Source organism: Netta rufina (genome assembly GCF_964035555.1).
Source record: "Netta rufina genome assembly, chromosome: 20".
Classification (NCBI taxonomy): domain Eukaryota; kingdom Metazoa; phylum Chordata; class Aves; order Anseriformes; family Anatidae; genus Netta; species Netta rufina.
This window is the reverse complement of record NC_140144.1, coordinates 7144972-7172870: the sequence shown is the minus strand read 5'-3', so window position 1 is coordinate 7172870 and position 27899 is coordinate 7144972. Positions and strand designations below refer to the sequence as shown.

The window sequence follows — 27899 nt, the reverse complement described above, 5'->3', positions numbered from 1 at the left end:
GTGCTGGCACAGGCTGGCAGCGCTCCCCAGGGCACCAAGTGCTCTCCCATTCCAGGATCCACAGCAAAAAAAAAAAATGAAACTTGCCTTTGCTCTGGCGTTGCAGCAAAAGGAAAAGTCACTGCCTGGGTCTGGGGAATGTCAGCCCTCCCAGCCTCCTGCCACATGCCCCAAAATGGCCCTCCAGCACCACAAACAAAACCCGAGGTTAGGCTCCCCAGGCTTTGCTTTTAACAGGACTTAGGTGGCAATTACCAACCGGTGGATGTCGGTGCTTAAAATCCCTGTGGATTTCATGATTTGATGATGCAGAGGAATCCTGCAGTGGGATCCCCAGTGTAAACCTGGGAAATGGCCCCTGTGTCCCCCGCTCCATCCCAGGGGAGATGCTGAGGGATTCCTGCCTGTCCCGTGCTGCTGATCCCAACCCCCTGACTCACCCCACAGCCAATTTCCAGCACCACGGCTGTGACTTGCCGGGAAATGCCCCCAAAAAACCATGCGAGAGCCCAAGGGGCAGAGCCAGCCCCATGCCCTGCTGCGCCCCCAGCAGAGGGTCCCCAGGGCACAGCCACGACGCGGTGACAATTGTCAGAGCGGGGACAGGAGCAGCAAGGACACAGAGGAACATCAAATTTGGAGGCGACAGTCATATTAACGGCAGAGAGAGAGTTTAAAAAATTCATTTCCGTGCAGCATGAAACTACATTTTGGGGGAAAGGGTTTCCAGCAAAGTCAAAAATTGAAACCGTTTCATTTGCAGTCAAGCACAACACTGTTTTCAGGTCAATTAACCCACGGGAAAGAACTATTGCTCTAGTGGTATTGCTTCATTTAGGAAACCTGGGAACAAAACTGTTGGGCTCTTTGGAATCTCTTCCATTCCTTCCCCTTTAACCTGGACCAAATTTGCTCGATGAGTTCACTGCAGGTTTTTGCCCAGCTCTCTCTGCTGGGGCAGCCGGGTCTGGGGATTTGGTCGGTAGCTCCAAAGGGCTCTCTCCTTCCACATCCCCATCCCGGTGTCCTTCAGTAAATTCCCTTCACTCGCTTGTTCTCCGGGTCAAACGGGGACTTGGTGTGTGCTCGGGCCGGGTAGCTCACCCCCATCCTCTCCAGCTGGTAGCTGCCACTCTTCACAAAATCCAGCGAGACCTGCAGGGCAGAGCCACACCAAACCCCCCCGTTACGCACTGTGAGGTGCTGGGGGACAGCAGACCCCCCCTGCCACCCCCCTGACCCCACTACTGGGCTCTCCCTGCGCTGGGGGACGCTCCCCCCCCGCTCTTCAGCTGTGCTTTCTGCAGAAAACCCAGCTCTGCCTTCCCAGGAGGGTGCACAGAGAGCAGGAAAACAGATTTTTAAAAGCACTGAGCTAAAAAATAAATAAATAAAAACAATTCAGTTTTTCTGTCCTTCTTTTTTTTTTTTTCTGTGGATTTTTTTTCACCAGCATCCAATGCAGAGCGCACTTAGGAGCTCGAGTTCATCACGGGGTGGGTGGCAGGGGGATGGCACACCCCAGTGGGGTCGGTCCCCGCTGTCCCCCAGCTGGGCACTGGCTGCAGGAGGAGACCGTGGTGGCAGCCAGGATGTCCCTGCTGCTGTGACAACCCTGAGGTGTCCCTGCTGCCGTGACAAGCCCGAGGTGTCCCTCCTGCAGCACCAGGCAGTGCCGGTGCCCGAGACACCCCAATTGAGGGCAGGGTCCTGGTGCAGCTCCCGCTCCCCTCCCGCACTGCCAGCGCCTGCCGTCACGGCGTAAATCAAGCGGGAGTTATCGCAGGGAGCGGAGAGATTAAGGCTGCACGTTAACATCTGCTTAATGAGCGCTGCTTCCTGCGGGCACAACGCAGCTGCCAGGGCTGGGGCCCCGCAGCGCAGCCCCCTGCATGCAGAGCTGCTCCCCGTGGCACCGAGAGCTGCCGGCCCCACTGCTGGCCCTACTGCCGGCAGAGGTTTCCCCATGGCAAGTGCCCGAGCAGGGAGAAGCACTCAACGTGCCCAGTGGGATGCACTCAGCAGCGCTCTGCTGCCTCTCCGCAGGCAGGAGGGGACCGTCCCCGTGCCACCTCCATCCCGCCGCCTCCGTCACGCTGCCTGGGGCAGGCGGGGGCGGCCGGGAGAGCGAGATGTGGCAGGGAGAGAGTGGGAAAAGAAAGGAAAGGAGAAAGCCGGATGTAGGGGAAAGCATTCGCTGTGGTGGGAGGGGGGCACCGGCCGCAGACCCCGCTGCAGCACCCAGCTGGAGCCTGCTGCCACCTCCCAGCCTTAGAGGGCACCTGCCTTCCCCACAGGGACAGCCTCACCCCTCTAAATGCTCACTGAAGCACTCCTGCACAGCTCCCCATAAGGATTTGAGCAGCCCCGAGTCCTGCGTTCCCCTCAGTGCATGTCCCTGTCCCTGTCCCTGACTTGTGCTGAAGCAGGGAGATGAGGAAGGGTCCCCCCGGGGGGGCTTCAGATACCCCTCCAACCCCACACTGCTTGACTCGGGAGCTTTGCGCTGACACAGGATTAAAAATCAAAGCAAGCCAGAGGATTAAAGCACAAACATATGTGCTGCAACAGGGACAGCCCCCGGGGACGTCACCCTGAGCCCTCTGTCCCCACGCAGGCTCCCCAACCTCTGTCCGCAGCACGCCGCTTAATGAGGGCACCTCATTTACACCCCAGGAGTCTCGCGGGGTTAATTGAGAGCCCGCTGCACTCCTACTGGGCAGTCGATCCCCGTAAAATAACTTAATTCACCGCTGCAATTAAACACTCGCTTGCAATTAGCATCTGAGAGCACGCGGGGGCCAGGCGGGGTGGCAGCCGGGATGTCACTGGCGAGGACATCGCCGCCCCGAGCCGTGGCATCGCTCGCCCCCGCGTCTCACGCTGCTGTCGCTTTGGGGGGGGGCACGGGGGGTGCCCCGTCTCGCACCCCATCTGATGGCAATGTGCTCGTGCATATGGCTTCGAGCAGAAGCTCCGCGCTTCCCCTGCCAAGCCTGGGGTGCAGGGGCAGGCGGCGCCGCCGCCCGTACTCACGGGTCCCCCCGCGGGGTCGCGGATGTAGCCGTAGGCGATGGTTTTGTCGATGGCGAACCCAAAGTCTGCCCGGCGGATGTGGCCGACCACCTGGCCGTCCCTCCAGATGGCCTCCAGGCCAAACATCGGCACCTTCCTGCGGGGCCAGAGCAGAGAAAACGTTGGGAAAAATCCCGGTTGGGAGCCCACAGGCCAGGGGGAAAGGGCTGGAGGAGAAGCCCGTGAGCTGGGGATCCCCCCTGGCACAGGGGCTGCTGCCCCACAGCCCCCCCATTCCTTCACCAAGGCCCCTCCAGCCCGAATTGCAAAGCCTCCCCCCTCCCTGTCGCAGCGCTCCCAGCTTCCATTAACTACTGAGCGGGGAATACGTGGTGGGATTTAAATTAGAGATGTAATTAGAGCACGGAAAACAGCCGAGCGAGCTGGCAGCCGAGCTCCGTGTGCGCTCACGGGGTGCGGGGGCTGGATGGGGAGCGCTGCGGGTGCTCATCCTGCCACGTGTGGTGCTGAGCAGTGAGGAGCTGCCCCGAGCAGCCGTACTCACTCGTCGGTGGTGAAGCAGACGAGGCGGCGGAAGATGCCCGAGGATTTTTGGGCTTCCACAGCCTCCCGGCCCAGGAAGGGGATGCCGGACTTGAGCTTGCAGGTGAAAGCCAAGCCTGCTTCTAGCGGGGTGTCGTCGGGGCGCAGGTCTGCGTGCCAGTGTCTGTACCCTGCCAAAACCAAGCGTGGGTCTCCCTGCCTTGTCAGCAAGCCTGGGGTGAGCAATTTGGGAGACCAAGACACCAGCCCTGCCTGTTTGCCACCCCTTGGGTCACTTGGCCTTGGGCAAAGCACCCTCGAGAGGAGCCCACAGGTGGGGAATTCTCAGCAGCATGGGGCCAGCTGCACCCCAAAGCTGGGCAAACCCCATTTGCCTGGGTCACCGAGCCAGAAGCAGAGCAGGAGGAAAGGGAAAGCTGCCGGGAAAGCTCCAAACCTTTCTCGATGCTGAGGCTGTCGATGGCTCTGTAGCCGGCGTTGGCGATGCCGTGCCGGGCGCCCTCCTGCATCACCGCCCGGTACACCCTGACGCAGTCGGCCCGGGGCACGTGCAGCTCCCAGCCCATCTCGCCGACGAACGACAGCCTCATGGCACGGACCTGAAAAGCACAAAACCCCCAAATCCCTAGGGATGGAGCAGGGCTGAGCAGCCTGGCAGGGGCTGCTGGAGCTCCCCAGCCAGCCTCGCCACCCACCAGGGTGAAAGCCAGCTTGGCCGGCAGCGTTGCACTCATCCTGATTTCGTGCAAGGCTTTTCTTTGCTCTTTGTGCCACGTTCAGAGTGACTTTTTCATCACTGGACAAGCAAAGCTGCGCAGCTCAAAACCACAGCTAAGAGGCAAGTGAGCCCAGAGATCGAGTCTCCCTCAGTGCCCCCCTGCTTGGTGCAGTCACTGGGGTCCCTGGGGGACACAGGGGTTGTGGTGCTGCACCCTGCAGCCAGCTGTCCCTGTGGTCAGGCTGCGGTCAGCAGCGATGCTCCCCACACCAGCCAGGCCTTTGTCTCCCTCTGCTGATCCAGCTACACCGGAGGGAAGCCCGCGGGCACCACTTATGCTGCATCTCCCCAAATCTGCTGTATTGCCTGTTGGCAGGGAGACCTATCCCCAGCGGGACTTCGGGGCTGTTGTCCCCCAGGGATGTGTCCCACTCCAGGCACCCAGCAGCCTCACGCTGTCACCCAGAGGCTGAACCCAGAGTCCCCATCTGCGCCCTGTTCACCCCATGGGGCTGCTCAGGTTGCCCCTGCAGACACGGTGCCCCAGAGCAGTACCCTTGGCAGCCCAATTAGCCAGACACTGAATGCACCAAACCCCAAAGAGGGATGAGGAGACGAGCACAGCTTGGTGCTCCTCGGAGCTCTCCCTCCCTCCCTGCCTGTGCTCCCCAGGGACAGGAACCACAGAAGAGCCTGGGACAGCACCGTGATGTCCTGGCCCTGCTGATATCCCCACCTCTCTCCCAGGCAGGCAGAGATCCTGCATCGTGCCATCCCATAGCCCCATCAAGCTCCTCTGCACTCCCAATGCTCCCCAGGCTTGGGGACATTCCCTGGAGACACCCCTGGAGGCTCAGCTCTATTTCCCTCTGGTTCATCACTTTGGATTCATGGCTTTTTTTTTGACGGGGTGGAAGCAGAGAACTCTCCAGCCCTAAGGGGAAATCTGGGTGCCCGCTGCTCGGTTGGCACAGCCCGGGGTGGGGAGGCGAGGGCCGGGCTCTGCTTCTCCCGCGGGTTTCCGCCAACGTCTCCTGGGAGCAGGCGTTCCTGGTAGGTTTCAAACGGAGCTATGAAATAGCATCAATTTCGGGGCCTTTGAGCAGCAATTCAAAAGCATTTAAGTATTCTAGAAAATGAAAACCTGAGCTTTACCCCGCAATCCAGCAGGGAAATTCAAGCGGGGTCCTTTCGCTGCTGTTAAATACAATGAGAGACGCTATATATAAATTCGCAAACCAATCGGTAATTTCCAGACTCATTAGCTCCGCGGGAATTCTCCTTTCACTCCAGCTGATTTTGTTCAACTACTGAGTTAATGCACAAAAACCTCAGCGATCGCTTTTTAAAGATGCCGGGTTTGGTTTAACCTCACTGCAAGGCGATAACATCGGGGTGGGCTCCAGCTCGCCGCCCCCAGGAGCCTCCCTCCGCCTGTCCCTGCTCGTGGCGACTTCGAGGGCCCAAAGGTGCCCCCCCAAAGGATGCACGGTGACCTTACAGCTACAGCAACACCCCCATATGAGCTGAATCCTCTGCACGCTGACCTGGATTGCCTTCAGGCTTACGGGGTGACTGCTCCGACATCAGCACTACCGAGCACTTCAGTACAGCCGTATGAAAAGAGCTCACTTTTTTTTTTTTTTCCCCACATAACTTTAAAAAACCAACTACAACAAAAATCCTACACTTTGCAGCCCTGCGAAGCATAGAAAACATTCTGTTTTCTCCTTTAATTCTGTGCCAGTATAATATTACCCATTTCACAAGCCTGAAAATTCACTTTCCTTTCCTTTCTGTCTCTGCTCAGATGCCTGCAGTTCAGGTGCTGGCTCTGCCTGGGAGGGCAGGAAAGCTTTTTCTTTTCTATTCTTTTTATCCCTTTTACTTTTTTTCATAAAATCAGGGCATTTGCACTCAAAAGGAGCCCTGTGATTCCTACCAGCCGTTTCTACCTAGCAGGACTGGATTATTTTCTTGCAAACTTGAAGGGAAATGCAAATAAACCCATCACGCTCCTGCAGACAGGAGCGTTCATACACCTTTCAGAGGGCTAAGTGGATTATTACAAGATGTTATCGGCCTGCCACAGACATGACGGGGAGGATGCGGGGAGGATTGCAGCTCCTCAGCGGTGACAGCGACGTGTGGCAAGGGGGACAGCCTGCAGCAAGGGCTGGCCTTCGGGTCCCCTGTGCCACCATCCCCTCCCGTATGCTGGATACAAAAAGGGATTTTGGCCCCTGCATGGTGACATTTTGGAGGATTCATCTGAATTAGGCAAAACCTGTGCCTTAGTTAAAGTGCCCTAAGCCCCGGCTAGGCTCTCCCTCACAGCTCAAGTAGCCTTAATTTGATTTTGCAGCAATCCCTTCAGCAGCCAGCTGCATTCGAATTAAAGCCACTTTAATTCTGAATGAAAAGTGTCCGCGTGCGGCTTAACCCAATTTCACCGATATACCAGGCCTGCCTCCCACTGCCTGCTCTCACCGCCGCACCTCCAGGAGGATGCTCAGGGCCGCCAGCCTGGGCAGGGGACAGTTAATTTTGCCTTTAATTATTTAAGGCTAAGAACACATCCAGACAATTTTCTCACTTCTTTTCTGATGCTATACCAGGTGCCCGGCTGTTATTTTCTCGAGTCCCTAAATCTGGGAAGAATTTTAGTGAGTCCAAAAATTGTGTTATTCCCTGCAATGCTGTCAAAAAGCACAATGAACTTTTTTTTTTTTTTTTAATGCTACACTCACTGTTAAGCCAATTCTGGCTATTTGGAGAACTGATACCATCCTGCTACTTTATATAATCAGTTTCTAAAGCTCAGAGGGCATTCTTAACCAAGATTTCTACTCACAAGGGCTTAGCTCGAATTGACTGCGTAGGTCATCAAGCAGACAAACACAAAACTGACATCCTGCTTCTCTCACCGTCTTGCTGAGCAACGGTCTTGGGCAAAACGAACATCTGAACATGTATCAGCTTTTCCGTGTGTCAGACAGCAGTGATAAGCCCTTTGAATTTAGAAAATCCTCTGCAACACAGCTCCCTCGGGGCACGCAGCAGGGCTGACTGCCACCGGCACCCCAAGGCGCTTCCCGTCCCCTGGCGCTGGCCCCGTGGGGCTGAGCCCCAGGTTTTGGCCATCTCTGCGCTTGCATAACCGCTGACGTGAGCTCCGAAGTCTCGGCAAACGCAGGATGATCTGCACTGGAACGGAAAGCTTAAGGTTGTCAGACTGTGCCTGTGATCAAATGCAGCGAGGCATCAGGCTGCTGAGCCCTTCCAGGGAGCCGTGACACATCTCGCATTAAATCGCTCCCCCCCCCCGCCATCTTTTTATATATATTTTTTTAGGGGTAGGAGGAAAAGGAAGGGATCCGGAGTGTCAGATAAACCTATCACCAGTGCTCGTCCTAATCTGAGGGAGGATTCTCTTGTTCCTCCACCGCTGCTGCAAACCAGTGGCCGTGCCCAGAGAGCGCCCAGGCACCCCCAGCTGGAAGAGCAGGCAAGTGGGGAGGAAAACACCCCGCTCCCATTGTCCTTTTTGCTCTTTTCCAACAAAAAAAAACAACCAACCAAGCAGAAAACAAAACAACCAAACTCCCCAGCAGCCCATTGCAAACTCCCAGCCTTGACAAGCCGCGGGAGCTCGCGTGCCAGCCCCATCCTACCGTGCACCCTGCGGCCCTCACGAGTTTGTGGGTGGAGAAGGGGAAAGCCTCGTTGCTCAGGTCGGTGTCAAGCACTTCTTGCAGGACAGCACGGCTGCAGGGGAACAGCAAAGGTGCCGTGGTGAAAGGAGGTATCTTGCTAACCCACTGTTGATGGCCATCACCCAACCTTGCTGTCCCATCCCGGCTGGCCATCCCTCTCCCTCCAAACGGGACCTAATGTGGGGAATCCCACTGAGGGAGCGGGGTGAGGAGCAGGGGACGTGGGGCTGGGTGTCAGGGTGCCTGCTGGGGGTCACGGTGCTCCCCCCACTCACCTGAGCGGGCCCTGCAGGCTCATCATGCCCAGCTCCTCCGAGCAGTCGATGAGCTGGCACTGGAGCTTCATGTCCTGCAGCACCGCCGTGATGTGGGACCAGTTGTGCTGCGCCACCGCCCCACCGATGGCCAGGTAGTAGCCGTCCCCTGGAAGAAATCCCAACCCCCCCAGCATCATTTTAGGCTCAGGGGCGTTGGGTTGGGGTGATGCTCAGCTCAGCTTGGGGCTGATTTTTGTCTCTGGATGCTGAGATGCAGCTGGGGGTGTCTCTAGCTTGCACAGCCTGGGGGGACCTCAACAAAAGGGGAGGTTAAATGATGCTGGGACAATGGGACAAGGGGCCCTTCGTGCTGATTTTGCTTGTGGGGCTCAGCTAGCGAAGGGAAAACTGAATGACCTTTAAAACCTGAAAGAAGAAAGAGTAAGGGTCTCCAGAATGTGAAATCAAACCCCCCCCACTGCAACCTCACCGGGGCCCAGGTTTAGGGTGGACAGGCAGGGAGGCATCTGTGTGAACGTGAGCAGGAATTTCATCTCGCTGCTAATCCTGGGCGACAGCTTCCCAGGGATGCAGTTTGGGAGCCGATTATCGCATGATCGATCGCCCCTCTTCCTTCCCCGCCACGACGAAATTGCTCTCTGATAACCTGTCATAACGCTAATAAGTGCAGCCACCTACTGTAATTGGAAAAATAGACTCGCTTCTATTAAACTCCTCTGGCACCCATCAAACCCGGCAGCTCCGCCATCCGCTTCCCATCACCTGCAGGTGCCCTGGATGAGAGGGATGTGGGATGGGCTGTGGGGTGGGAAGGGCTCGCTGGCACCATCCCCAATGGGATGAGGGTGCAATGGGACCAGGTACCCACTACAGCAGCATCTAGCACAGCGTTGGCAGCGCTGCCGGAGCCCAGCTCGGCGCCCTCCTCCCCTGCTGCTCCCTAATGTCATTTCTGCCCCCCGGGCTGGCTGCTCTGCTTCCTTTCAATTCCTCTTTATGGCAGCTGATAAGGGCTTTGGGAGAGGTCAGAGCAGCCAGCCAGGGCTGGAGAAACCCAATAAGACCGAGGAGCAGTGCAGGCCCCCGGCACAAAGGGGATAATTGGGTTACGGGCAGCCAGGGGTGGAGGTGGAAGAGCCAGGTGGTGCCATTAGGGAAATGCAATCACCCCGCTGCCTGCGGCCACGCGTGGTCCTGAGCATGGCAGGGATGGAGGAGCTGCTGGTGGACCCTGAACTGAACCTGTCACCCTGTCCCCCTGTCCCCCGAATGCTGGGAGCCGAGCACATCCCAGGGGGCTGCTGCCACGTGCCTGGTTTGTGGGCACAATGAGGGTTGCAGGCATGGATCCTAACATCTGTGGTGCTCTTCCCCGCGATGCTTAGCTGTTTAACTGCATTTTAGCTTATTCTGGGGGGCTCAATGAAGCCCTGTGACCCTCGTATGAAAGCAGAGACCCCCAGTTCTGCACTGCTGCGTACCTTGGAAGGCGGGGGCCAGGGGGGAGCCCGGCTCCCCGGGGTTGATCCTGCTGACGGTCAGGTCGCTCTCCACGCCGCCGCGCTTGTTCAGCATGCAGGTGTACACGGTGGAGCCTGCGGGAGGGGAGACGGCGCCGTTGCCCACCAGCCCTCCCCGCCAAAACGTGTCCTAATTATTATATAAAACATCACTGCCTTGGTGTGCCGTGCCCTGCACTGCGTGCCCAGCACCAGAGACAGGAGCAATGCTTTTTTTTGCTTAGGTTTTGTATCGGTTCCTGGCTCAGAGCACGCTTCCCACAGCACTAATAGGAGCAGGATCCGGCCTGCGGGGAGGCCGGGCAGAGCGCTCGCTCCCACACCACTCCCATGCCCTCTGCTAAAGCAGCATGGAAAATAAAAGCCGTTTTGGGTCCTCGCTGTGTGTTTTGGTTCAAGGTGGCACTTCCCAGTGGAGGCAGCAGTGGAGGCCCGGCGGCCCACTGGCGGAGGCCGAGCCTTTACCTGGCGCTTTGCTCACATCGGCGGTGAACAGCCAGTTGGCTGCTTTTGTTGCTTCAGGGCCGACCAGGTAGAACTTCCCGAAATAAGACATGTCAAAGAGAGCCAGGGCGTTCCGGCACGTTAAGCATTCGTTCTTGATCTAAAATTAAAGCAAACACAGTGCTGGAGCCGTGGTGTGCTCCTCTCACTCTGCAAAGGGAGAGATGTGTGAAAGCCGTTTACATAAGGAGACACAGCACCCGGGCACGCGCCTGGTGCCTTCAAAACAGCCCTGAAAAAGTCAGGTGTTGGATGTAGCATGTCTGGCAGGCTCCCCCGTATGCCCAGTCCCATCCGTTATGTCAGTACCACAGCGAGAGCTATCAATAATAAGTCAGATTTTATCAAGTTGGGTATTCCTTCCCCCATTTCCCAGCAGGCTCCCTCGCCCCACAGCGTGTGCTGTTTATCTGGGTTTGGGGGCCTACACTGCAGATGGATCCGAGCTTCCCTGAGTTGGTTTCAACTCCTTCCTTTGGGAAAGCAGCAACAAAATTCACAGGGCCTCTGTGCCGAGGTTTCCAAGCACAGGGCACACATTTCACTTCATTTCTTTGGGGAAATTTTGCCCAGTTTTAGGCAAGCCCATGCCTTCCTGCCCTCTGAGCCTCACCAGCTCTTTGCAGGGCTGCAGTGTTGCAGGGGCTCTGGTGCCTCCAACACCCTCAGCTCCAGAAACAGCCCCCAAAACCCCCCCTACACTCACAGTGTCGTGATGGGGGGGGAAGTCAAAGGTGTACTCATCTGCCAGCAGCTGGTTGTAGGCGTAGTCCTTGTGGCGCTCCTGGCTGTAGGCACCGTAATAGTCATAATCCAGGACCTGGGGGAGAAGCAGGAGGACAGAGGGCACTGGAAAGACCCCCTCAAAGCTGAGGGCTGCCCCCCATTCGGGGGAAATACACCCGCTTTTGGGGCAGCACACGTTGGGCACCATGCTTACCGGAGCTGCTCCCTTGGGGCTGAACCAGCCTGGCCGCTCCCAGCCGTGCCTCTCCTGGAAAACACAGCCCTGCTGCAGCAGCTCCTACTTGAGACAAAGAGAAATGGGAAGGAAAGGTTAAAAGCTGCCCTTTTCACCAAGCCCTCCTGCTTCAGCCGGCGGTGCCGAGGTTTTCCACCTCCAATGGATGCTCAAAACCCGACTCATAAACCTTTGGCTCTGGCTGTCAGCAGCCAAATGGAAAGAAGGGTCACCAGCAGCCAAAATCAGCTCCATGGGTTGTCTTTTAGAAGAGCAGAACCACTTGTCTGCCTACAGACTGGCTGATCTTTGTGCCCACCCAACAAGGGTATTTGTCTCAAGAGCATCCCACAGCCAGGAGCCCCGCAGCCCAGCCGTGCCCTGCTCCAAAGTCTGCACGGTGGCACACGAACCGCTGGCCAAGGGATGCTAAATCCACACAGCACGCTTCTCCCCAGTGCTTTCAAGAGTAATTATACAAATAACATCCAAGATTCATATGGCAACCTTCTTGTTCCTCCTCTGTACTCTCAGGAAAACCTCTCTGCACGCAATTAATTAGGGATCCATTAAGATATTTTTGTTGGGTGCCTCCGTTCGGAAAAGAATAGATTTTGTTGAACATTTCAGAAGTGATTCAGTGTCTATTTATAAAACACAGCACATGTTCTGGAGCTGCATGTACAAATACCAGGCTGTCAGTCAAATGGGCATCGCCTATTAGACATGCTATTAAAAAATAAATTGCATCCTCGGTGACAGAAAACAACCGAGCTGTCAACCAAACATCGGGGGCCGGTAGGGAGGAATGTCTGTTGTTCTGCTCGAGCCTCTGCTCGCCATTGGGAGAGGGATGCTGTGAGGTGAATCCTCTCCCAGGGATAAGGGGCTCAGAAAAAGAGGCTGCACCCTGGCAGGACGGGGCCACCCCGGGAGCACTGGGGGGCTCTGAGCTCTGCTCTCCACTTGCCCCTTGCCCGGTGACCCTCACCAAGCTCTTAAAGCATCTCCACAGCACGCTGTTTTGGAGAGCGATGTGGCTAAGGCCATGCCTTCCCAATGCTTCAATGCATCTATTTATTTATTTATCTTATTTTTTGGCAGAAGCACGGGCTGCCTGGAGGGTCCCTGGGGTCTCCTCACCTCGTGCAGGGGGTCCTTCCTCATGTTGCGCCCCGCCAGCGGCTCGTCGTGGGGGAAGACAACGGAGTAGTTCTTGGCGTAGGACTCGTGGCTCCGCTCCCGGATCCAGCGGTTGTTGTCAGTGAGGGACTGGTGAAACCGCCTGGAGGGCACAGCAAGACAGGGTGGCCATCAGGACAAGCACATCAGGACAAGCACATTGGCTTGCTAGGATCCCTGGTGCCCTCCTGGGCATGGCCTCCCTGGCCAGAGGAGGTGGCTGCAGCTATTGTGGTGTAAATTTGGGATCCCCGCTCCCTTTTTATGGGTAGGAGAGCAAAGAAACCAAAAATCGCATCTTTTGCCCATCAAACCGCTCTAGCTCATCCCTGTGGCTCTGCCCACTCAGTGCAACCCACAGCCCTGGTCCAGATGGATTTACCAGAGCTGGATACAGTCCTGCCGGGGGAAAACAAGAAAAAAATAGGAAAATTTATGTTAATTCTGCTCTGTTTCAGCGTTGGGCCAGCCTCAGAGAGCGTCTCTTGCAGAGCCCAGTTTTAAATGCAGCCCCGAAAGGGAGCGAGCCGTGAACATTCCTCACATTTTTCATCCAGTTCTCCCCAGACTGAAATATAAATAAAACCCAAAGCATTTTAAATTTGTTTGACATATTTTCCTTTTTCAAGCAGAAAAGCTCCTTGAAGGAATGTGCTGGTTCAGCATGTGCTGGGGGGCTGTTACCAGAGCCCCCTAACTCTGGCACCGGCACCGCTCAGCTGGTGCCACCTCTCCTGCCCCAGCTCTGGCAGGGGACTGGTGCCCAAATTACCCAGAGCCCCTCCGTCTGCAGAAAGGCAGCCAGGCAGCAAGCAAAAGGCAAGACAAAACGTGATTTATAGGGCCTTTTAAAATGTCATTTTCAGGTTTCTTCCCCACTTGGTGCGTGCAGCGTGGAGGCGGGCAGCAGGGGGATGGCAGGGCAGAGCGCTGCAGGCTCTGGTGCCCCTTTCCCTCCTCCCACCTTCCCCTTCTCCAGGCACCCAAAAGGAGATTTTCCCAGCCCCCAGCTGAGCTCAGTGCTGGTGGCTGTTTCCCAAATTTTCACCCAGGCTGGGGCTTCCTAGGGTGAAGGGGCAGCAGGGACCAGCACTGCTCACAGGTCGTACTTTCGGGTCATTCCTCACGTAAGACCTGGGAGCTCCAAAAACGCAAGCAGTGTGCCCCAAAAGCAGCCGTGGGCAAGCCACGAGTCAGCTCCGTGGGGACAGCTTGCCCTGGCAAGTGTCAGTGGACATGTGGCAGGTGACACTTAGCATGTCACCGGCACCCCGGGCACCCGCCAGCCCCGGCCCCATCACCAGCACGCTGCATTTTGACAGCAGCGAGAGGAGCAGCAGCTGCCAGATGAAATATTTACAAACGAGCGTTTTGAGAGGATAAATATTTAAATGTGCAGAAAAAGGAGTTATTTAAAGAGGAGCTCAGTAATCATCACCAAAATAAAAATTTAAAAATAAATAAGGAAAAAAGGGGGACTGACATCAGCTTGACAACTCCAGAAAAGGCGAGACACTGAGAGGACAAAACCCCAATGATGTGCGTGGCCATGGTGCCCCAGGGGACAGCAGTGGGCAGAGCAGCTCCTGCTGCATGTCCCTGTCCCCATGGCAGGTACAGCGGGGCCACAGGGCTGCTGCCTGCTTTGCAACCTGGTATGTTAATGCAAAGCAAAATCTGCAATGTCTGGAGCCAGCGTGGCACGGGTGTGTAAAAGCCTTGCCCCAACCCATGCTCCTGACCCTACAGCTGTCCCTGTCCACCCGCTTGTTTCTCTCTTCGCTGCAGCAGCAGCACCGACCTCCTCCCTTCCCAGGCTGATTCTGTGCGTGGTTTACCAGCATTGCCATCAAAACAATGGGATTTTAACAGCTTTGTCCCCAGCAAGCTTGTTGCTGTCGCTAGCAGCCCTATAAGAAAGCCCAAACCCAATCAAACACAATCGAGCAAGTCAAAAGCAATTACGGAGCCAACATCTGCACCGCCGAAACCTCGCGGCCCACGTCGTGCTGCGGAGAAGGGAAGGTAATCTATCTCCAGCTGAAAACATTACCCCCGATGATTAACTTAGAGGATTAGGCACAGCACTAATTGAACAACAACACAACCCAAACGCAATTACCCTGTCCTTTCTCATCACTGCAATCTCCTCGCGTCTGCTGGAAGCTGTTTGCGTAGAAGCGGAATGAGGCAAATGAGATAAACCCCAGGTGTAAATTCATTAAAGCCATGGGGTGGAATTGATTCTGGCTTCTCGGGGGGACAGGGACTGTGGCATGGACACCGCCGGACACCAGGTCCTGATGCCAGCACCCGTGGGGTGCTCGAAACCCATCCCCAGGACCTCATCCCCAGAGGTGATGGGTGCCAGAGGAGCCTTGCCTGATGTCGTAGCCGTACATGTCCTTCTCCGGCCGCCCGTGGACGATCCAGTGAGCCAGCTCCCTCCCGCAGCCGCCTCCCAGCATCATCCCTGCGGGAGAGGCAAGGACCCAAATGAAGCCACGAGGCCAAGTGCCCCACGCTGGGGTGCACGAGGAGGTATTTCTCGCCGTCCCTTACCAGCGCTGTTGAAGCCACAGCCAAGGAAGAAGCCGCGGACTTCTGGAGCTTCCCCCATGAGCGGTTTGTGGTCAGCTGTGAACGACTCTGGGGGGCAGAGACGGGGAGTATCAGCCAGGGCAGGCATCCTGGGACACACCGCCTGCTTCAGGAGCAGGGATCATGGGCTGGCCTCATCCTGCTCCTGCTCCCAGAGCGTATATATATGGATATATCCGTGTATTTCCTCCAGAAGCTTGCACACGTGTACATGTACGCACACGCACAGCACTGCCAGCAGCAGAGGCTGGTGGCACAAGGCAGATCCTTCGCAGCCTTGCACTCTGCAAAGAGCCCCCACCATCCCATCCTGCCCATCACATCCCCAGCAGCCAGGCCGTATTTCATTGCCATTGCTATTTTTCACCTTCATTGATTTCTGCTGGGAAAATTCATGAGTTTAAGCTGCTTGGCTCAGCTAAGGGGCTGCCACTGATGCTGCCCAAGGCTCCTGTGCTGACACCAGCTTAGGGGGAGCCCTCACTCCCTGTACAACCCCAACCTGGTGCAAATCCCACACTAGGGAGTGCAAAAAACACCCTGATGGAGACGTGCAGTGCTCCCCGTGTTGAGGTGATTTGTCCAACCATGCAAAAAGCGAGGAGAGGCACTGCACCTGTGCCCGGCTTGGTCCCCCCAACCCCTGGCCTCAGCAGCAGGCAGCTCCCCCTACGAAGGATGGGTTTCCGAGCAGGGAGAGCTGCTCTGTTGGTGAAATACTTACAGCAGAGCAGAAAGAACAAGTGTTTGTTATTTGCTTCAGTCCAGCCTGACTCAGCTGCCGCGAGCAGAGCAGCAGCTCGGCTAAATCCAGCAGAGGAGGAGCGCTGACCCTTTGGAGGTTACCCCCCTGCGCTACAAACACCAGCCGTACATCTATAAGCTGTCAGCTCCCCGCTGGAGGCCACCAGCTCCTCTTACACCGCAGTTCAATCAAACATCAGCGCCCAGGGCCATGGCCCCCAGCTTTACAAGCCATGTTTTACCCGCTGCGGGGCCAGCAACATGCCCTACTTTCCCTCTGTGCACAGCCCAGCTCCATCCCCAAGGGCCTCCAGGGTTTCCCTCTAAGTGCTTCAGCAAAAAGAGATTTTTTTTTCCAGCATGTGGAGGATTTCACGGCCAAACCAACCGTACAGGGCCTGGGTTCAACGGCAGCATCACCGCCGGGGCTGCAGGACAGCAGTGCTGCTGCCTTAAACTCTGCATCTTGTATTGGGTGCAAACCTAAGGGCAGCACCCCAGAAACCTGGAATCCCAAGGTTGAAACAATCATATAAATCCCAGAAGAGCAGCAGACACTGCCTGAGAAAACGTGTCTCTCTCCTCTTCCTGCAGCTAGCCTGGGGTGCCACCCTTAGGAAGGCGCCACCATTGCAGCCCAAGCACAGGAGCTTTCTCTGCTCCTTCATTTCCAGCCTGCACCAACTCCTGCAGTGCCCAAGCCCACTCCTGGGTCAGGCCCTGATCCTGCCAAGCCCCCAGGTGCTGGGGGTGCAGCCCCAAACCAGCCGCGAGGCAGCCACGGATGTCCCACAAGATACTTGTGGAGGCGCACGGCTGCCACGATGCTGCCACCGCCGCGTTACCTGGCCCGCAGACGGTGGATTTGATGCCCGTTTTCTCCAGCACCGGCACTCTGTTGATGGCACCCTCGATGTGCTGCGTGAAAACATCCCAGTCCAGGTCAAAGAGGCCAAAAGCAAATTTCTCGGATACCTGAAGGTGGGAAATGGGAGTCAGGACACAAAACAGAGCACAGCTGGTGGCACTCTCAGCTCTGGCAGCCTCTGAGGCCGCGGACTCAGATCTCTTGGGGTTTTATGAGCAGCCCAGGCAAGCACAGAGGTTCAAAACCAGCAAGAGCTCCCACCCAGGCTCTCTGCAGCTCTTTGTGTCCCCTGCGTGTGGTGGGCAAGCCTCTTGGGGACCACAGGAACAGGAATCTTCACCTCCTTCTGTGTCCCCTGGCAGAGTTCCTCCTCCCCGGGATGGAAAGACAAAGCCTCGCTGCCCCAGAAAACCAAAAAATAATGCAGCCAAAGGGCTGGGACAGAGCCTGAATTAAGGCACCTGGCTAAAGGGACCCTGCGGCAGGCCAGGGGTGGCAAGGTGGCCTCCAAAGTCCCCCCAGCCCTATTCACCCTCCTCATCTCCTCTCACACCCGTGTGCCTCATGCCTCCAGCAGGGTGGGCGCAGGGGATGCTCAGCCCTGCTCTCCCCACCAGCCGCGAGGTCGGTGCCCGCAGGATGGGCTTTACGTGAGCGGGGACACGGGGAGCTCCTTTCTGCACCCATCCTGAGGCCGTGGGTTCCTTGTAAAGCCTCCTGTCCCCCCCCCCGGGGAGTGCTCACCTCCTCCCAGAAGATGGGGTTTGACTCATAGCCGCCCACGGAGAGAGCATCGCCTTGGAGACGGAGGTACACCGAGGCATCGTGGTCGCGCACGTTCGGCATGTTCTGCAGCGGGGAGGGGGGCAGAGGGGTCAGGGGGGGATGAGAGGACCCCCAGGCCCCACACGTGGCCCCATTTCCATGGGAAAAGTCAAGCAGGGTGAGCAGGCACCCGGCCTGCATCCAGCCTTCATCACCCTCCATGTCCCCAGCCCAGCTGGGGATTGAAGTGAGGGGGATGGAAGAGGAGGCCCCGAGGGTTGCACGCTGCAGCCTTTCCTCCCCAAATCCTCTTCCTCGCCGTGCTTGCACGGCCCAGAGGAGTTACTGGGGCAGAACCACAATCCCTGGAATCGTCCCTTCTTAAAATGGGGCCTCGGGGACTGCCGGCTCAGGCACAGCCTGTGTCAGTGGGATGGAAACTCAGGCAGGTGTTACTCTCCGAGCCTTGGCACCTGAACGGTGCCCAGGAGAACTCCGAGCGGTTCTCTGCAGCCAGAAGGCGAGAACAGATTTCTGCAGCTGGTTTGGGAACGCCTGGAGAGCTACAGCTCTGCCTGGGGGGGACCAGGGCTGGTTCAGAGACTGTTTGGCATCCTCACGAATGCTGCTTTCAGACACCAAACACACCAGAGACCCTCCAACAACTCTACCGAGAAAAATAATAATAATAAAATTATCTGCGAGTCATAACACGGTTAAATATTAAATCTGGCTCTGATCAGGCAGTCGGCTACCAGGAGGAGCCGCAGGGTGCCTGCAGAGCCTGGCCCAGGTTTGTGCAGGGGGATGGGAAGGGTGGGGGGGGGGGGTTCTGCAGGTCTCTGGGGGGGGCTGTCCCACCTCGCGACCCACCTGAATGCCCTCGATGCGCTCGGTCACCACGTAGGCGTGATGCATCGCCACCAGCGGCACGTGGACGCCCGCCAGCTGGCCCAGGGCACGCGCCCACACCCCTGTGGGGACACAGAGCCTGTCGGGGGGTGGCAGGGGGACAGGGGACGGAGCAGCCCCCCGACACCCCAGCCCCTGTGGCACAAGGCAGAGCGGCTCCGCTGGCCGCCCCGTACCTGCGCAGTTGACCACGCAGGGGGTCTGGATGGTCCCGTGGGCCGTCTCCACCGCGTGCACCCGCTTCACCCCAAAATCGTCGGCTCTGACCTGGATGCCAGTCACGGGGCAGTTCTCTATGATCTGGGGGAGAGGGAGGAGAAGCGGGGTCATGGCCGGGATGTCCCAGCTTGCCCGACATCCAGCCCCAAAAGCAGGAAAGGTGAGGCTGGGCAGGGCTCTGGCCCTGGCCATCTTCCTTTCCAGTTATTACTCTTACTACTGAAAACAGCGTTACTCTCAATTCCACCCTAAAACCACACCTCTGAGCACCCACAGCTGCAGGGGACACTCATTATTGACGTGCCTTGCCCTAGGATGAGCCAGCAATCCTCACCTCGATGGGTGGATTGTGTTACCTGACCCTAAAACCCAGGAACCTGCCTTGGGCTCTGCCTCATCTCACTCCTAAAGGTCTTCTCTTCATCCTGGATTTTCCCTGGGCTTATGGTCCCTGCCAGATTTGTCTCTGTGACCCCAAAAGCCATCAAAGAGCACAGCATTTTTGCAGGACAAAGCCCTGACCCTGCAGGAGCAATTCTGCTCCCTGCGGAAGGAGGAGCTGGGGAAGGCAGAGGCTGAAAACTCCTCCCAGGGTCAACAGGCATTAATTAGTAATTGCTAATTAGGAATTACCGTAGCACCTCTGGCAGCTGCTGCTCTGGCAAGAGTGGAGCAGGTGCCGGCGGGATCCATGGTGCCGTCCTTGGGGACGTAGAGCGTGCCGTACAGGTCGGTGACATTCATCAGTGGGTACAGCTCCTTGGTCTGCGCTGGGGACAGGACGTAGGACTCCACGCCGTACACCTTCCCCAGCTGCTAGCCAGACAAGAAAATTGGGAAAAGAAGCAGGGAACGAGAGCCTTGGCTCATCCCATGCTTCTGAGGGAGTTGGAGAACCCACCGGGACATGTTTAGCTCCCCAAATGCTGCGTGGCCCAGGTGCATCGCTGCCCCAAGGCAAGCCCTCCAGCCAGGGCAGTGGGAAGGTCTGCACAGCTTTTTAGGGCCATACAACCCCATATTCCTATTCGAGCTGCCTGTGCAACCCCCAAAATAATGCTACCGCTATCTGAAAGGGCGAAAATTGCCAGCTGGATTCCATCCTGCCTGCTTGGCCAGCATTTTGCCTGATTTTATCAGCCTGATGGAAACCAGGAGGCCACCATGTCCTGGGGGGGTGACGCCGGGGGGGCCGTTCCCTACCGACATGAGCCTCTTGTACTCGTCGAGGCGCTGCTTGTTGGAGGCGATGAAGAGCCCCCCGTTCTGCACCCAGCCCGTGTGCAGCCCCGTCTCCGCCGGCAGCTCCCGGCTGACCACGTCCCGCGTGTGCGCCAGCAGCTCCACCTCCACGTCGCTGGGACGAAGCTGCCACAGCAAACCTGGGTGGGGGACAGCCCGGCAGTGGGGCAGGAGGCTCTGCATCCCCTCCCGACCCCCCCCATCACCCCAAAACCCCAGGGAGAGGAGTTCTGGGGGCCTCCTGGCACCACTATCCCGCTCGGTGGGTGTCACCCCGCTGTGGCACTTGCTCCATCTCGTGGCTACCTCGGAGCTCTACAAATTATTGGTTTTGATTTTTTTTTGATTTTTAAATGAATGGGAGAACAGGGTTTCTGGTGGGGACTACCCCAAAAAGACACAAAACCCCAAAATGCGCGTTGAATTAAACTCGCCTAGTTCCCCTCTCACTGCCAAAGAAATTGGATTAAAAATAATAATTTAAGAGTGGAAATAAGTAAGAGGGGAAATAAACTGTTTAGTTATTCTCTGATCCTATTAAAATATATATAGAAAGAAAAAATGGGGTGTGTTTTCCTAATGGAAAGTTGTGCCAAATGGAAAAGCAGAACCCTGAAATTCTCCACAATTAAAGCCAACCCTCCCGGCACACCCAGAACCTACCCGTGCCGTGGGTGGGCTCCATCCACCCGTCCCCAGCAGTGGGGTCCTGTGTAACCCCCCCCCACACCCCGGTCCCGATCCCAATAGCTCACCAGCCGTGTGCCAGGTGGTGCCCGACGTCAGGCGGTCCCTCTCCAGCAGGACCACGCTGGTGACCCCCAGCTTGGCCAGGTGGTAGGTGGTCTGGCAGCCCAGGCTGCCCCCCCCGACCACCACCACCTCTGCCGAGGGCGGTAGGGGCCGGCTGGGCCCCGTAATCTTGGTGCCTTCCTCCTTCAGGGTCTTCTGGTAGGGGACGTTCTTCTCCGCCGGGGGCCCCGCGGCGTTGCTGAAGGGCCGGGGGCTTCTCCAGGGGGCTGGCAGGCGGCGGGGGGCGGCCGCCCGCAAGGCGCAGCTGATGTAGGACATGTCGACCTGCGGAGCCCCCAAACGCCTCGCCAGGGTGGGCAGGGGGGGCCATGCCAGAGGGTCACCGCTGGTGGCACCCGTGGTGGCATCGTGGTGCCGTGCAATGGGTTGAGCGGCACCTCGGGGGGGACCTGGGGCAAGGCTTTAAGCCAGGCTCTGTGGACCCACACCTGCAGGAATCGCACCCCAAAGGGAGCCGGGGAGGCTTCCAGGCACCCTGCAGTGGGGCCCAGCTTAAAAAAAAAAAAAAAAGGAGCTTGGAAACGCACAGGTCACGGCAGCTCCTGCGCCTGTTCCCAGCCCACAGAAGCCACCCCCTTTATAATGTCTGTTTGTGTATTCAGGAGGCACCACAAAGGAGCAGGGGTTGCTCTGTATCAGAAGAGGGCAGTGCAATGGCTGCTGGCGGGGACGGGGACAGATAAAGTCCTCCAGCCCCGTGCCTGGGATCTGGGGACGTGGCTCGGGGTTTGCTCTGGCTTTGGAGCAGCTGCGGCCCCACAAACAGCAGGCTGTAATGGGGTGGCACCGCTCTCCCTACACCAGCTGCAGCTGGAGGCTTTTACAGACCTCGCTCCTGCAGGATCCTGCTCGCTGCCACCCCACAGCCCTACAAATCTGGGAAATCCCACCCGGGATATCCCGCAGGAGTTCCTTGCGGGGAGGAAACCCACGCTGGGTTCCCCACTGCTCGCCGGCTCCACTCACCGGCGACGCTTGCTCCGAGTGGTGTTCCCTGCCGCGATGGCCGTGGGGCGCCTGCCTTCCTCCGATGCTCTCCTCCTCCTCCTCCTCTTCCGTGCTGCTGCCGTGAAAACATTAACCAGAACCGGGGGCGAGCGGGGCCAGCTGAGCGCTTCCCCTGCCCCAACCGAGCTCTTACCCGCTGTTGTTCCTCCGCCGAAGAAGAAAAACTCAGGGGGAGCCGAGGAATTCGAAACGGAAGGAAATTCTCACTTTTCTCCCCAGATCAGCGCTCGGCGGAGAGCAGAGAGCCCGGCTGGGGCCAGGAGGGGCTCGCAGCCTGCAGGGCTCGCTCGGTGCCAGAAAGCAAACACAGAGAGCGCGGCGAACATCTGACCCTCCTGCCGGAGTTCCCAGCAGTCACATTGAACGAGCAGAATTAAAATGCGTTTAAGCCAGACCCGAGAGCCCAAAGCGAAGGTGGGAACACCAAAAAATTTCATCTAGAGGGGGGAGGAAAATAAAACTTTTCATTTAGCTCTCACAGCCCCAAGGCTCTCGCAGTCCCTGCGCCTCCTGCCCAGGACTCACCCCAAAATTAGGGCCTGTTTGGGCAGGAGGCGCAGGCGGTGCAGGCTCCTCAAAGGCGGCTCTGAAGGGCCGGATTCTGCTTTGGGGGAGAAATTTGGGGTGGGTGGAGCCGTGGCTGGGTCAGGGGCTGGTGAAGTTTGGGGCTAGGCAGCGTCGCGAGCCCTGAGTTTACTGCCTGAAGGCTGGGGTTTGGGGTTCTTGTGGTGGTTTGGGGGACTCGTGGTGGTTTGGGGGACTCGTGGTGGTTTGGGGGACTCGTGGCAGTTTGGGGGGGCTCATGGCATTCGGTGGCATCACTGTCCCAGGAGCCACCCCCATGTGTGTGCTGAATGCACGCCGTACGGGGGCTGCATCCAAATCGTCCCAGTTCAGGAAGGGGTTGAATAGCAGCCAAGGGAGGAGGGGGTAGCTGATCCAGAATTAGCCCAACACAGCCTTGCCTTTTTTTTTTTTTAAAGACAAAACCAGTTTCTGGTTAAAGAGAGCCCAGCAAAGTAACCAAAGAGATGCGAACAAGTCAAAACTCCTGCCCGTGGTGGGGTGTTGCTGTCTGATGGGACCAAGCTGTCTCGCCGGCATGTCCTAACTACAAACACGGCCTTTGGGTTAGAAAAGACCCAGAACAAAGCAAGATGAAGCATGCGTGGAGCAGAGCAGCCTGAGAAGCTCAGGATGGGGCAGAACGAGGCCCTGGCTCCAGAGCCTCCGAGCAGCAGGGCCCTGAGGGAGGTTAATGTTTTCGGTGGTCATAGAGGGGATGTAAAATGTTCAATCCTTTCCCTGTAATGCTTAGATTAATTAGGAAATAAAGGGGCAGAGCATAAATAAAGGGTTTGCATGCGCCAGCTGGAGCTTTCCAGGTCACAGAAAGCATCACGGCTGATGCACATATGGACTGCCCGAGCGTGCTGCAAGGCTGCAGCGGATCAGAGCGCGCACGAAGCCACAAGAACGTGCCATCACCATCACCAAAGCCTGCACTGGCACGCACAGAACCCTCTTCACACCTTGCAGTCCGAGTTTGGTGTCAGGAGAGCACCACAGCTGCACGACACTGAGCAGAAAGCACCCTCGACCCCGTGCAGTCCGTAGCTTGCCGAGCTCTGACCTCGCCACCCCCTGCCTCAGTTTCCCCACCCCGAGCTGTTCGGATCCTTTGCTCTGGGGTCCCAGACAGCCACCGTGCTGGTGCCCAGGGCTGACCAAGGTGCCCGTGGCAGGGAGCAGCGGGGCGGTGGAGGGAGGTGGCCGCACGCTGGCCGGCCACAGGCCACCGGGGCCATGGGGCGTGCTGGGGGCCGCGGCACGGAGCAGGAGCGGCTGTTTGCAGAGGGCAGCCAGCAAATGCAACCACCCCTCGGCGCCGTGTTTGCTCAGAGCCCCAGTGAGCCCAGCTCATGGGGCAAGATTATATCAGCAGCTGCTATTGCTGCAGAAAAAAAAATGATAAAATAAAATAAAACTTGTGTCTGGCGCAACCGCCTCCTCCCTCCAGGGTGCAAGCAGACAAGGGGCCGCGCAGGGCTGGAGCCAGCTGCCAGCCGTGGCTGGGGGCTGGAGATTTATCGTCCTGTTAATGCCCTTGGGAAGGCTGCTCCTGGTCTGGTTACAGCGCCTGGCTGGGCTGGGCACGGGGAATAAACGCCCCATTTATCCCCTCCGTGCACACCCCGGGGGGGGTTAGATGGAGCCGAGCGGAGCCGGCTGTCGCGGCACCCACCTGGCTGAGGCTGCTCCAACCACCCCCGGAGGGTTGGATGTCACCAGCTGCCACTGAGGAGTGGGGACACCCCTGGGGTGGCAGTGACATCCCCAGAGCCAGGAGGACCTTGTGTGGAAGCAGATTTCTGCGTTTACCTGCTCTTGCACCAGGCTCCAGCGCTGTGGGTGTCCCCTGGCGGTGCCCGAAACTGCGCAGGGCTGAGCTGAAGCCCATCGCTGGCAGGGAAACCAGGTACCCAAAACTGCTATTTTGTACACAGCGTGTGTTGGAGAGCCTTCCTGAGGCTGAACAGCAATGACAGGGAAGGGGTTTGTGGCAGACAGGGGTTGTCACCTCCACCAAGGTGCAGCATCTCCCCAAACCAGCACCCAGAAGTTAGCGCCCTGCTAACACCCTGTCTCTGCGAATAAACCCCCTCCCTGCTCAGCCCTACAGCTTTCAGCAAATAGAACCAAGCAGTGGGGTCTCCAAGAGCAGAAAACAATAAATGCTGTTATGAATTAAACGCCATGGCACATCACTGTGGCATCTCTGGGGTGAAACCTTCCCTTGCTTCCAAAAACACCTCGGGCAGCTCATCACGAGTGACCGTGTGAATTTTTTTTTTTCCTTTTATTTTTTATTGCTCTGGAAAATGCTGCTGTGCGTAGGGCCAGGTGGGATTTCGGAACACGATACTCAGAAACAAATAAAAGCCCTGAAAATCCCACCCAGGCACGGGGGCAGGAATCCGGGACAACTGCACTGGGAACAGCTGCGGGGGGAGCGGTCTATGGACCAAGAGGAGGGCAGCAGGCGTCCCGGGGGGCTGCTGCAGCCTTGCCTCGCTGGGAAGAGCCGTGTCTGAACCACAGGAGCTGGGTTTTGGAAGGGGTCCAAGCACTGACCATCAGAAAGGCTTCAACCCCATAAGCATCCATCTCCTGGAGTGGCCAAACGCCCCCTCCCTGTGGCATTAAAGGGCTTCAGGGACAAGAAGCCCCCCCCCCAAGACCCAGCCCTCTGGCCCAGGAAGGGACACAGGTTTACGGGCAGTAATGATCATGGCTGGGAAAAAAATAAAATTATCAGCAAAATTACACTTTATTTTATTTTTTTGTTGTGGAATTTACTTGGATGTATTGTAACTTAAAAAGGTCTGGAAAAACCACATGCAAAAGGGTTTCTAAGTAGCAGCTAAAGGTTCTATTCCAGCATTACAAGCTACTCCAAATGATTTCCAAATTCCCGGCTACCAACTATTCCATAAACAGTTTGATCTTTAAATCCCCTCCACCCGAGCCCCTTCTACCTCAGTTAGTGCAGTGCAAAGGAAAAACCCAAGGAATTTACATATTATTTTCCAACGTATCCCATTGCAACTCTGAACGTCCCGTGATGAACTAAAATATATATACAATTTTCTCACCATCATAAAAAAAAAAAAAAAAATCCCTTCTTATTCACAGATATATACCGTGGCAAAATGGCTGAAGAAATACTTACAAACGAGACAATCTTTTGAACAAGTTTCTTACAACAGTAAACACGAGGGGGGAGACCTGGCTGGAGGAGGGGGCTCGGGGCTGGGCTGGGGGGCACGGGAGCAGCGCCGCAGCCCCCACGGTTGGGGATGTGCCCACCGCCGGCGTGGGGAGCACGGCTTCTGGGCTGGGGGGTGGCGTAAGGCTTTAGCTGTGTCTGAGGCAGAACATCAGCAGTCATTTTCTCTCCGTTGTGTGCGTGTGTGCGCCTCACCTGCTTTAAAAATGCCCTGGGTTATGCCAAAATGACTGAAATCGGAGCGTGGCCCTTCAAAGGAGAGCCTCGCTGGCTGCACCCCGGGGTTTTCCTTGCAGAGCACGGCCCGTTCAGCTCCTTTCGCAAACAAGACTCCTTGGACATACCCCAAGCTGAGCACCGATGGCCTGGGAGAGGGTAGCACCGAACAGTACCTTGGTAAAGCCACGAGCCCGGCTGGTCCCCGTCCAAAGGACACCCACCCCGCTCCCCACGCAGCCCTTCTGCTCCTGGCCCTACCCAGGAGCACCGGGGAGCAAACTGGCCTGGCTCCGGGCTTCTCACCGAGCCACAAAGTTCAGTCCCCCAGTTAATACATTTCCCTTTTCAGCCCCAGACCTTTCCATTTAATATCCTGAGCAGGGCACTGCTGCTCCACGTGACTCGGATGCAGCGTGGCGCTGGGTGTCGGGGCTGTCCCAGCACCGCGGACCCCCACGATGCCAGCACCCCCCAGGTTTGTGCTAGCACGATGCCCACAGTGAGACCACCCCAAAGTGCCAGGGGACCAGCTTCGGGGCATGGAAGCACCAGCTCAAAATGCCTCTTCTTCAGAGAGACGGGAGGGCATTTCCCAGAGCTCAGAAACAGGAGACAGGGAAGTTGTTCCTTGTTTCACACACACACACGCACGCACACACACACGCAAGGATTTGTTCAAAACGGAGCATTTCGGAAGGAAATGCTGGAGCTGGATGGCAAAGCCAGTGCCCGGCGGAAGATGTTGGCCTGGATCTCCACCCAGCAGCACTGCCTATCAGCTACGGGGGCTGCGAAATGGGAAGAACGAACTCGGATGGACGGGACGTGGGACAAAGTGGCAATGCACAGACAGACGGACCTTTCCCTTAGCAGCAGCAGCAGCAGTAACAGCCTGGGGGAGGAAGAGAGGGGACGACGCTCACGACCCCCAAAAGTGCACACAGCTGGGAAAGAAGAGATGCTTTCGGGACTCGTTGAGATAAAATCACGACTCGGGAACCGTAGCCCTTACTCATGTGGGTTCGCCCCATGAGCTCAGTGAGGTGGGACGTGAAATGGCTGCCAGGAGAATGGACCTTGTAGGGGTGCTCCCGCTCGCCCGGTGGCCTCCAAAACTATTTTGTGGCAAGGCATGCCTCCAGTCCTGCAACGTGCCGAGCCCTCCTGGGAGCCGCTCAGCACCCCGGGCTGCCCCCTCCATCCTCAGCAAGGCGGGGGAGCTGAGGGAGCTGTGCACAAAGGGGCTTGGGCAGCCCGCAAGGCTCCGTGCCCTCCTGCTCTGACCTGAGGGTCCACTTCCAGCCTACATCCGAGGTCCGGCTGCGCTCCTTGGTTCACAGCTGGCATCCTCCAGAGACGAACAGAAGCTGCTCCTCATCCTGAGCAGGGTGTCCCTGCTTTGCTCCCTCGGGTGCCATCCTGGTGTGCAGCACCGAGGCAGCGCAGGGCAGGACGGCCGAGCCACCCCCTCCGCCCCGGCCCCCCGTGCGCCCACCTCTGCACCCCCAGGCCTTCAGCTTCTCCTCCCACCGCCACCACGGTGGGCTTTAAAACACTTGTAGGAACACAGGTCTGGACACCATCCCGGGGAGAGGGACAAGCACAGAGTCTCTCAGCTCCGTCCATGCAGGGGCGTGCGGCTTTCCCGGGACTTCTGCAGCTGCTCCGCGTGCGTTACCCCCCCCCCCGACCACCCGTCTTCTATACACGTCGCACGGCCGGGGCCAGCGGCACCCCCCAGGCCCGCACACACACACGCACACACACTGTACAGAGGAACTGGTCGCTAAAGAGTCTGCGAGGAGCGGCGGCGCTCTCGGCAGTCCTGGCAGGAGTCCCACCGCGCCGCACGTGGAGCCTGGGGGCCGGGATGACCGTGCACGGGCTGCGGCGGCTCGCTCTGGGCGCTCGACGACTTTCCAGCAGGCATCCCCGCAATCATTGCACCCCTTCCTCTTCCACGTACGTTGAGGGGAACCAGCCAACCTGCGGGGGAGACGGAGAGGTGAGCTGAGGAGTCGGGAGGCTCGTGTCCCATCTCCAGGAACTGTTCTGGTGCCACCATGCGGCGTTCCCAAAGAGTTTTTTGCACGGTGCTGGACACAGCCCTATCCCTGCGTCAGACCCTCTGATGTTTAGTGGTGATGGGGAGGTGGTGCAGCCATTCCCAAAGCTTGCACGGTGACCCACAGCTAGCAGCTGTACATGGCTGCAATAAAGATGTCAGGAACGTGTCCCCAGTGCTGTGATCCCTGTGGGA

The 27899-nt window shown here is 57.5% G+C and overlaps 2 protein-coding genes across 2 annotated transcripts in view; both read right to left on the bottom strand.

The window, feature by feature from the left end:
• Window positions 1–1029: 1029 nt before the first annotated feature.
• On the bottom strand, window positions 1030–20880 carry SARDH (sarcosine dehydrogenase; the record flags this gene model as incomplete). The annotated part of the gene is made up of 20 exons (XM_084298846.1): window positions 1030–1155; window positions 3037–3172; window positions 3581–3749; window positions 4016–4178; window positions 7972–8065; window positions 8289–8436; window positions 9773–9886; window positions 10277–10415; window positions 11022–11135; window positions 11256–11339; window positions 12420–12561; window positions 14841–14931; window positions 15021–15107; window positions 16649–16778; window positions 17416–17520; window positions 18310–18410; window positions 18525–18648; window positions 19201–19380; window positions 19771–19949; window positions 20565–20880. 20 exons carry the CDS (start codon window positions 20878–20880, stop codon window positions 1030–1032), a joined length of 2742 nt encoding a protein of 913 aa, XP_084154972.1.
• Window positions 20881–27408: 6528 nt separating this feature from the next.
• Window positions 27409–27899, bottom strand: part of VAV2 (vav guanine nucleotide exchange factor 2) — a gene marked incomplete at its 5' end in the record, with an annotated part of 120406 nt that continues 119915 nt past the window's right edge. The window contains one exon of the mRNA XM_084299258.1: window positions 27409–27625. Coding sequence (XP_084155384.1) covers window positions 27578–27625 — 48 coding nt within the window. The 3' untranslated portion in view covers window positions 27409–27577. The remainder of the gene's footprint in view (window positions 27626–27899) is intronic.